This window comes from Zootermopsis nevadensis, unplaced genomic scaffold, assembly GCF_977971745.1.
Source record: "Zootermopsis nevadensis isolate Lab colony 2312 unplaced genomic scaffold, Znev_1.0 Znev_ptg000013l, whole genome shotgun sequence".
NCBI lineage: Eukaryota > Metazoa > Arthropoda > Insecta > Blattodea > Termopsidae > Zootermopsis > Zootermopsis nevadensis.
In genome coordinates this window covers 16,781,643-16,791,666 of record NW_028259145.1, presented here as the reverse complement: position 1 = coordinate 16,791,666, position 10,024 = coordinate 16,781,643, and the positions used below count along the sequence as shown (strand labels likewise).

The window sequence follows — 10,024 nt, the reverse complement described above, 5'->3', positions numbered from 1 at the left end:
GCACGGAAGATTTAAAGAGGTGAAGAGGTCTTCCTTGCAAACTTCAAAATTCTTTCATTATAGGCCGCAGGATTATTAGTTTTCCCTTACGACTTCTGACTATCCGATAGGATTAGACGAGTATACAGCCTTTCGCGTTTACTGGCAACAAAAATTAAGTGCATTTGTTATCCTGTTCGCCGCTACGTAGTAAAGTTAAAGTAGGTCGACCTTTCTTTCTTCACCATTCATCACAGAAGTCCACAGTAAGTACAAAATTGCTACTGAACACTAATTTACGCTATTGATTATGTGCACTGACAACTGTGTGTTTATAGGCTAATTACTGTGATTATTATTGTTGCTACCATTCACATTTAACAAGTATTATATTTCTCTGACAGACATTTTACAACACTCTTTCTTTACTGTGCTTTGTCCATCTTCTGTGACTTTCGTATTGTGCATTTGATTTGAATGTTATGTCTTGTTCTCTCATTTTATAGTATTTGTTCTTGTACTGTTGGTTTTAGTGCTTGGCTGTTGTCAGGTACATGAAAAACTGAATCGAATCATATTCATATGAGTGACCACCATGGGCTTATTCTAACAATATGAAAAATATTTAAAAAAATAATATTTCTGCCTTCTTCCTAAGTCTGCTTCTCTACTTATTATTATGTAAGCGTACTGTAAAACATCTTCCCGGAGACTTTTGCTGTTCGTCCTTATGTGTTCATGGTAATCTTCTCAGCTGTGGCGTCGTCTCGGCTTGTAGGTGGGACCAGTGTTTCGGAGGAACATATTGCCGCCATTTTCAGTCCATACTCATGTACATGTTTACATGACATCACAAACCGAAAGACCCCAGTGTACATCTTCGCTGCCGTGAGAACCTCATATCTCCCTTGTTATGTGTTCATAGACTCCCATTTATCAATATAAATTCTTTGGATTGAATTTAAGTGCCTGTTCCGTCCTATTAGAATCGTTTCTGTTCAATCCGGATCCACCGAATCTTTAATCGGCAATATCCACACACTGTAGTTACTGTAACCGATTACATAATTCTCTAGATTAGAGCTAGCATTTTGAGGTCAAGGCCATGAACCAATGGTGATGACGCTAGAAGGAAATGTTTATTGACTGCAATTAGGATTCATGAGGATAGTGTGTATTATCAAGAGTAATATATTTGACCCATCTCTTGTTACGTATGATCCGAATGCGAACATGTGTATTCACAAAGCTGCTACAAGTTAGGATACGTTTCAGTCCTGTGATTGCCCGTATAAAAGTCACTGATGGTACTCCTAATTTCAAACATCATAAAATGGGCCAACGTAAGAAAGAAACATGATGTTTCTTGGAGGTTTTTCCCGTTACATTTTATGCACGGTCAGCCTGAGATATTTGCGGGCTGTGTAGAATTTTTTTACGAATTACAGGCCTCTTTCATGTAGTAGTACCACAGCCGGTATCCCCGAGAAGAATTCATTATAGTCTCCGTGAAAGTTTCAGATCAAACATAAACTTTTCAATTTGCGGGGGTGGGGAAATTGTAACCAGAAACGGGACCCTTTACCTTATCTTCATCTCACAGGTGATACTTGATGTTACTCGAGCTTCACGAACTGAAGCCAAAGTCCGCCCTTGGCAGCAAGGAGTATGTAGTTCGGATTGGGGGTAAGTGGTACTGGCGTACGTTTTGTCGGCCGAATCTCGAAGTTCGATATTAGAGCAGCAATTCCTGCTTTCACCTGCATTAGTGCGAACCTGACACCTGTCAAAAAATATCAGAAGTCGGATGGTAGTAGCAGCAGCAGTACCGACTCATAAACAGAACCCGATGATTCAGTACCTGGGTACTGGGTACAGGGAACGACCCGTTCTTCAAGTGCCTGAGCACTGCGGGTCCAAACTTTTCGTTGACTCGATCTATGGACATTTGGTAGGACTCCTTGGACGAGGGATCGGCCCGTCGCAAGGCCTCTACCTGTACACAGGACAGCACAACACAGAAAAACGCTGACAGACATCCATGGCTTTAGTGGGAGTCGAACCCACGGTCCCAGTGACCAAGCGGCACAAGGCCCACGTCTTAGACAGCGCAGCCACTGCGAACCCCAATTCAGTACCTCCGATACCAAATACTTCTCTCACTCCCCTTTATCACAATTTACGTTAATATCCATCTTAATATTATCCTTCTACTTTATTCTCTGTCGTCCATTTGGAAGGTTTCGTAAGACGTTTCCCACCAGAATTCAGTTGTCATAATTGTCTCCTCTGTTTTAAAAACTTCCCAGTCCATCTTGTCCTCCGACATTCCATTCTCTTAACAATACAATCACGACAAAGCGATACCGGTATTAATGATGCTAATAATAGTAATAATGAAAGACTGCGTATCCTATCCATTGTCATATCAAGAATTAATTCATAGCTGCAGAAAAATTACAAAGCTTTCAATATAATGTGCATTACTGTGTTGAATTGGCCTTCTAAAATTAATCTTGACGATATTTTAATTGTGGCCACACATGATAATTGCGTTTCATAGCTGTAAATAATAATAGTAAACCGAACCAGTTACCTTGACTGAGGTTCTTCGTGTTTTCCGTCAATCAGTCTGGATAAATTCTCTGCCTGTACATTGAAACAGACCATTGCCTCATTCTCCCACATCATTTTCATGACAGTATTCAAGTCATCAAGTTATTACTCGGTCTGATTGTGTTTCAGCTGCATTTGACAGAGCATCGTTAAATAAAATAAAAGTTATTTTCGTCATCAATGCGTGAACCACTTGGTCAATTGCAGAAAGAACACACAATCACCACGCCCACAATCCTCTCATCAAAACGCATGCAATAGCTATGTTAAGTACATACTATTTCTGAATAATGCATATTGCACACATGTGGAAATTGAACAAGTGAAACTTGAATGTTTTGACAGTTTTGAGAGTCAAAACGAGATGTATAGAAGTTTGCATTTCATGAATCTGTTTAGCAGATTAAGTAGTGTGCTTCTGGTGGCTTGGTTTTTGTACATGTTAATGAAGTACTAATCAAAATGTGCAGTTATAATAAATCATTTCAATGTTTCATCGTTTCAACAGTCAGGTTATTCGTTGCTCGTTATCCGTTTTCCACCCACACGAAAATATTGTTACAGAGGTTACGTACCAGAGAAGCCACATGCTTTTAGTTTCAAGGTGTCAAGTTATCCTTTAAGAATAATTTTATTCGGTTGTCTTACAAATCTATATCAGAAGCTAAGGTAGGGTTTCCTTAATAGCCAACTTAATAAAAACTAACATTTGTTTTTTGTCAGATACTTCGTTTTGTAGAAAAAGTTAAACAGCATTTTTATGATTAATTTGCGAGCCCTAAAGATATTGTGCTGATATCTGCATCGAGTTAACAGCATTTAATAACGTTACCGCGTCACTTCGACCACGTAGCTAGATTTAAAACATAATTTAATATTAATACATATAAATATGTATCTGACATTCGTGGAAAGCAGTCATTTGCGCACAATTAATGTATGGGTCTGTGGTGTTTGCTTGACCCATTCGTAATTTGTGGGGATAAAATATCTTATTATGGATAACAGCAAATTTGTACGTACCTAAACAGATCCTCGGACCCTCACCAAATGGCAGATAGATGTATCTGTGTCGGCTTTTCTTGTTCTCGTAACTGAAACGATCTGGGTTGAAGATCTTTGGATTAGGGAAGTGTTGAGGGTCGTAGTGAAGTGCATACACCGGGATAATCACTGGAGTCCCTACTTCAATCTCGTATGAACCACCTGAAGGTGTTTCTAGTTTGAATGGCTTGGTACACTCGCGTATCATGAACATGGCAGGTGGGTACATACGCAGAGCCTCTGTTGGACAAGGGAACGACATTATTGTATAAATCAAATAACTTGCTTTCCTTACTTACTACCCACCTACTGTCCACAGACCAGGAGAAAAGCCCTGCGGGGGGAAGTCGTTTCTAGGGTGGTGCAGGGGGAATGTTTACTATCAAGTGGGCTATAGAGGGCTGCTATTGGTGGGATGTGTGATACGTCAGAGTTTTACACTACTATACACAGACTGAAAAAATCAAGCAGTTAAGAGTAGCGTGTAGTGAGTGCGTCTGTACTGTGTTCTGTGGGTGTTGTGATAATATTCTAGAATGTCACCACTGATATCACACTGATAATCACCAATAATTTATATATATATTAATGGTGTTAAAGGCGTCAGAAGAAATGCCGGATTAATATTTTCATGAAGTTGACAAAGAGAAACTTCTTGGAGATTACCGCAGTCCGTTTTGTCTTCGACAGATACAAACTGTTCTTGCAAATAACATTGCCTACCAAACCATGTAACATACCTGCTAAAGCCATATCGAGGTACGTCATGTCTTGGATACCGTCGAAAGTTAGTTTGCCTCCATGTCTCTTCATCACAGACTCAACTTCGTCTCGAACTCTCTTCTGTACGTCAGGATTGATCGCCAGACAGTACAATGAGAAGCTCAGAGCCGCTGATGACGTTTCGAACCCATCTCCGAAAAATGTAATCGCTTGTGCTGCAACGTCCTCGTCTGTAAAAACTGTGGAAGACAGAAAATCGTCGCGCAGTGCACTCTTGCTTCATTATTCGTGCTATCACGTCTCCAGGGATCGAAGGAAGAAAATAATGCGAGAACATGGGGAAAATTATACCTTGCGATAAGGCAACAGTAAGTCGCCAGTTTTAATTGTATGTGCACTGGACAGAACATTTGCAAGGATGGAAGGGTATAGATATAAATAATATTAGAATGATTCTCTCTTTTGCATATAAACAGATAATGAGAACGTTTAAAAGGCGTAAGAAAGTAAGGAAGGATATACTTAAAAATTTCAGCACGATTTGTGCAGTGCGGAGTGAACCTTTAGTTATGAAGAGGAACTATAAAGAGAGAGAAAGTAAAATTTGACTTGTAGCTTAAGAAGGGCGACAGGATGGAAGAATATTTCAAAAAAAATTGAGAATATCTTTATTAGCTGAGCAATTTGCTCCAAGCAATTAGTTGTTTAAAGATTATGACCGGTTTTGTCGAAATCTGAATGTCCATTTGCTCGTAATGGCCCTTATACATACTGTACTTAATAAATGTGGCTTGTGTAACTTCACTTACTTGTCTTCTGTGGCGTGAAGTCGTGATCGTTGATTGAGTCGCCATCAAGTTCCTTGTTCTTGAGGTTGATCAGATACTGGAGGTAGTCGGCACGAGTCACCTTGTTTTGTTCTCGGTACATAACCACTTCCTTTACCAGGCGCCGGAAGAAGTCCTCTACAGTCCTCGTGATAAACCTGCAACATAGTGACCCTGTGCTCGCTACAGAGTTCAATAGTTTAGAATCACTGCATTATGTTTTGTTTCCTTATAAAGTTTGTGACGTCTCGTTTGTCGCACGAGGCAAAAAAAATAATGGGTTAGGGTGGCAGGATGCTTTCAAATCCATTTTACAAACTTCAATTGATTTCTTCGTCCCCACATTTGAAACACTTCTGATTTTTATACTGTGTATTCTGGCAGCACTCCTATGACGAGAATATCTGAAGGATTAAGGTAGGAAGCTCTAGCAAAAATATGGTTCTTGTGTGGTGTTAAATAGAATGAAAGTAAAACAAAACGAATTTTACTTGTGCGCGCCATTTGTGTATTTTAAAAGTTAAAATACGAGGCTCGTCCTTAAAGTAAGTTTCCCTGGGGCCGTTTACAGAAACAAAACACAATTTCATGGAAATATTTATTGCAACAGATACAGCAAGTGTCCAGCTATTTTTCAACATATTCGCCACCGGAATTGAGACATTTGTCATACCGTGGGACCAACTTTTGAATACCTGTCTCGTAGAAGTCTGTCGCCTGGGATTGGAACCACTGTGTGACAACCATCTCCGCCTCTCTGTCATTCTCAAAACGCTGACGCTGACGCTGACGCTACAGGAATTTCTTGAGGTGTAGGAAAAGATGGAAATCACTGGGAGCGAGGTCCGGGCTGTAGGGTGAATGATTAAACACCTCCCAGCTGAACTCCTGCAGGAGACTTGCTGTCCGTCGAGCCGTGTGCGGCCTAGCGTTATCACTGACCGCACTTCACAGTCGGCGGGAGCTGGAATAAGAACCTCCATCTTCAACAGCTGCAACGATGCTACTGTGAGAACGCGGGAAGTGCCTTTAGTGCATGCGCCATGCTACGTCATTGCTCTATCACGTACGCACAGTCGCTTCGCTCAATATAAGGTTTGCTAGCTGTGGGACGAGTGGGAAACTTACTTTTGGGACGCGCCTCGTAGTTATAGAACAGTATGGACGACGTGACTAGGATAACTCATTTAATTACAATACGATCTCCCTTGTTCTGTGTTCATTTCTAACAATTTTTTCTGATTGCCAGTAACTTATTAGCAGTCTCATATTACTGTCAACGTACTGACCACTGTCCACGCTGACCGAAGAATGAGTCTGTTAATAAACGCCTTTGTTCTATCAAGTCCAAGCAGGAATTTTAAATCACAACACAAAGGATAAATATGAAGGTAAAACCAAATTTTTCCCTGTGGTTGAACACCAAGTCATGAATGCGTTTGTGGGAGTATGGAGGCAAAGTTCTATGTATCTTCGACAATAGATGTAACTTCTCTATAACAATGAAAAGATGATATCTCAGGTTATTCCCAACCACTGAGGCCCCTGAATATAGATATTTTAGAAACTACAAATACATGTTGAGCCTTATATGAGGAGTTGTCTGCTACAGAAGCTCTGATTATTGCTTCTTGTTTAATATCTGCTTCTCATATATAATCGTGGGTTTCTGAAAGCAAAGCTTAAATTCTTAGAAGCTTAGCTTTAAAGTTGATGACATTTGTAATAAAATATTTAGTAATAATTAACTACAACTTCCTACTCATTGTCATCATAGGTTACTATGGAACAAATGTACCCTCACCTCAAATTGAATAAATCAGCAATCCACGGTACTAGTAATATTATCGTAATCTTCACATTCTTCCAATAATTCGGTTCTATCATATTACGACCCATACGTCGGAATTCGCTTTCAGGATTCTTAATGGCGTTTCCATTGACTCCGAAGGCACAAGTGGCCACAACATTTGTCATGAACCTGGCGCACAGTTCCTTGGTTTCAAATTCACCTGCGGACGCATGAAAGAAATCTTTGAGAAACGGCCATAATGGTGAACAGTCAACCTTCTTACATATAGTTCTTAAACAGAATTTTACCATGAAAACTTTTCTTTGTTATTTTAATTTATGAGAATGTAATGGAACTGAGTATAAAATACAAGATTCTAGCCTATACTGATTGTTAATTTATTCGAACAAAACAAATCCAAATACAGAAACTCCAGTAGTCAACTGCGTTAGTCAAAATAACTTGAATGCCAGACGTTTCGAATGTTCGAATTTTCACCTAAAAGCTGGCTACATGAATTTAATTTTTTTATGATTTTCTTCAATCCCTCAATGCTATAGCCAGTAGAACACCTTAAATAAGATGACAGCCGCCTCTTTTCACATCCTTTCCAACGCAAAAAGTGATAATTTGGTCGTCGTGGAACTTAGTTATTTAAAAATCACAATTGGGTTCAATCAAACCAAGAACCAGTTATTCATTTGTGAAGTGTTGTTTGCTCTCCCAGAAGAAGAGCTCTACACCAATACCTGTGTGTCTGTTGTCGTCGATGTACTCCTTCAGCTCCTGACACACCTCTTCGACCAGAGGAAACAGTGGTTTCAGCTTCGCCACTGTGAAAGCAGGAACCAGTTTCGATCTTGTCGCCTTCCACCTGACAGACAGTACAACAGATGTATTTATGGGTCTCATATGATTCTCAGAGTAAATTGCATTAACCAGATGATCTTTGAAAAGGAAAAGTTGTGTTTTCTTTTAGGTAGGAACTGAATTTTTAAGTATTGGTTCGGACGAACTTCTGTTTCAAGAAGATGAGATATAGAGAGATAATACTGAATTAGATCTTAATGAATTAGTTCAGAATAGAGTCCAATGGCGGGCTGTTCTGAATATGGCAGTTGAGCTGAGAGATTTTAAAAGAAGCCGACAATTTCTTTACTAGCTAAGCTACTACCAGCTTTTAAAGACAGAGACCACTTACTTCTCGCCTCGCAGAACGAAAGGATTGCGGCCAAACATCGGGTCTCTGTCGACGCTTATTTTGACGTTGTTGTCATGAAAACTCATGAAATCTTTGACGAGCACATTCTTGACGAGCTCAGGGTCTCGAACCATCAACATCGGTTGACCAAATTTGAAAGCGCCACCGTACTTGTATCCATCCAGCTTCCTGAAATTATAGTCACACGCTTATTATATTTGTAATTAATTACAATGTTCAGGCTATTTATGCCCCTGTGTGAATCTTAGTAATGTTTTGTGTTACTTGTTCTTTTATCACTCTCTTAGGTTTATTTCTTTTGTGTATTTATAAATTTTATACATTGCGTTTTTGTGTCTAGGGTCTTAATGCTTGCCTGTAATTAAATGATTGCAAGAATTGAATTATTAGAATTCGCATCGAACGCATATCCAGTGCGTCACACTGTTTCAGACCACATGGCCCTCGTTACAATGGGATTAATGTCAACTGCTGCTTACCAGTAGATGTCTTGAAAGTTTTCGCCTAATGACTTTTTGGCCAGCACTGTATCTAAGAGATTCCCGAATAGTGGTACGGGTTTCGCGTAAGGAACACATCTCTTCTTCCAGTAGTCGTGATTGTTTGTGAAATACCGGCGTAGGTACAGCAGACCTAATCCACTCAGCAGAATCGTGGAAATGGCCCACCAGGAATCCAGGGTAGAAGCTTCCATGACGCAGCAGAGCACCCCCTTTGTCAAGAAAAATCTGAAAGATGCCGTTTTTCTATCGTAATATGCTACCGATATAAAAGTGGTCAATCTGTTGATATTGACATTTTTAAATACTGTTGGTTACGGTTAATAAAGTTGAACATGACTCCCTGACCTTATGTTCACTTCCAAATATATTTACAATGGTCAGATTGTAAGATACTAAGAATAAAATTATGCATTATATTTTCTTTGGCCATTACAGCTGGATTTATGTTTTATATTCATTGGAGCCTTATTCGCTCTGAATCTATTCTCTAATTTTTTACTCTTACAGAAATCAGTTTTTCTAAATATCAAGGTATTGATGTAGAATGGTATAGCCAAATGACAGATTAATTGGTCTTTTCCAGCCAATGAAATTCAAAACTAGGACTAAACACGTTATTGAGAGGAGATTCCATTTAAAATACAACTGCCAAAATTACAACACACGTAGATTGCCGGCATTCGTCTCATTCGGAAAGATTAAGGGAAATTATTTCAAGGCTGTTTCCATAGAAATACTGTCGCGAAGAACATGCGATTTTCACATATAAATGTCAGGAGCATTGATGTCATGTAAATCAAACGTTGACAGCTTCTGATTGTTTTATTACAGATATGACACACACTTATAAGTCTGATATATTCTGCTGTAAAATGTCGTGTAACACCCAAGGAAGTCGAACATTCTCGATTGTTTGTGAACGACAGGAACAACGTCCCTTTGTAAATACGAGTTACTTTCGTGACTTACACCACAAATCAAGTACCCCAAACCTTGAACAGACTGCTCTTGTGACTTGCTGGACCTTGTGCGTATAACTTCACTTCCCAGCGACTACTAACAATCGTCACCCCAACTCCTGATTTTAATGATTTGTTTGTAGTGCTAATCAAGCTACCATGGTATTGAACTATTAATTACTTGTGATATTACGCTGACATTAGAGGTCAAAGGTTTAAATAGAACTGCTCTCTTTTCTGTATTCGATTCTCGGCACAAACATTCATTCCTACTTCGCATCATGTCCACGATAACTGTGGAACCCATTCTGTCTCTTGTTCAGTGTTTACCACAGCGCCTTTCACCGGGGATAAAGCGA

General features: G+C 39.5%; 1 protein-coding gene across 4 annotated transcripts; it reads right to left on the bottom strand.

Annotated features, from left to right (window-relative positions):
- Window positions 1–1,154: 1,154 nt before the first annotated feature.
- Window positions 1,155–9,782, bottom strand: LOC147873911 (cytochrome P450 9e2-like). Of its 4 annotated transcripts, none has more exons than XM_087348753.1 (9): window positions 9,676–9,782; window positions 8,683–8,931; window positions 8,183–8,371; window positions 7,731–7,855; window positions 6,994–7,201; window positions 5,172–5,347; window positions 4,380–4,601; window positions 3,619–3,879; window positions 1,155–1,762 (listed from the first exon to the last, which is right to left on the bottom strand). In XM_087348753.1, exons 2-9 carry the CDS (start codon window positions 8,895–8,897, stop codon window positions 1,596–1,598), a joined length of 1,563 nt encoding a protein of 520 aa, XP_087204879.1. In that variant the 5' UTR covers window positions 8,898–8,931; window positions 9,676–9,782; the 3' UTR covers window positions 1,155–1,595. The 4 variants fall into 4 exon arrangements, with proteins under 4 accessions (XP_087204879.1, XP_087204880.1, XP_087204881.1 ...); XM_087348754.1 differs by having other exon boundaries at window positions 9,699–9,777; XM_087348755.1 differs by having other exon boundaries at window positions 8,683–8,915; window positions 9,676–9,767.
- Between the last annotated feature and the right edge of the window lie 242 nt (window positions 9,783–10,024).

Excerpts from the sequence above, each read along its gene's own strand:
- LOC147873911 (XM_087348753.1), bottom strand. The coding sequence starts at position 8,897 with ATGGAAGCTTCTACCCTGGATTCCTGGTGGGCCATTTCCACGATTCTG. Across the intron at positions 7,202-7,730 it reads CGACGACAACAGACACACAG|GTGAATTTGAAACCAAGGAA; the intron begins GTATTGGTGTAG and ends ATGCGTCCGCAG. Across the intron at positions 3,880-4,379 it reads CCTCGATATGGCTTTAGCAG|AGGCTCTGCGTATGTACCCA; the intron begins GTATGTTACATG and ends CTTGTCCAACAG.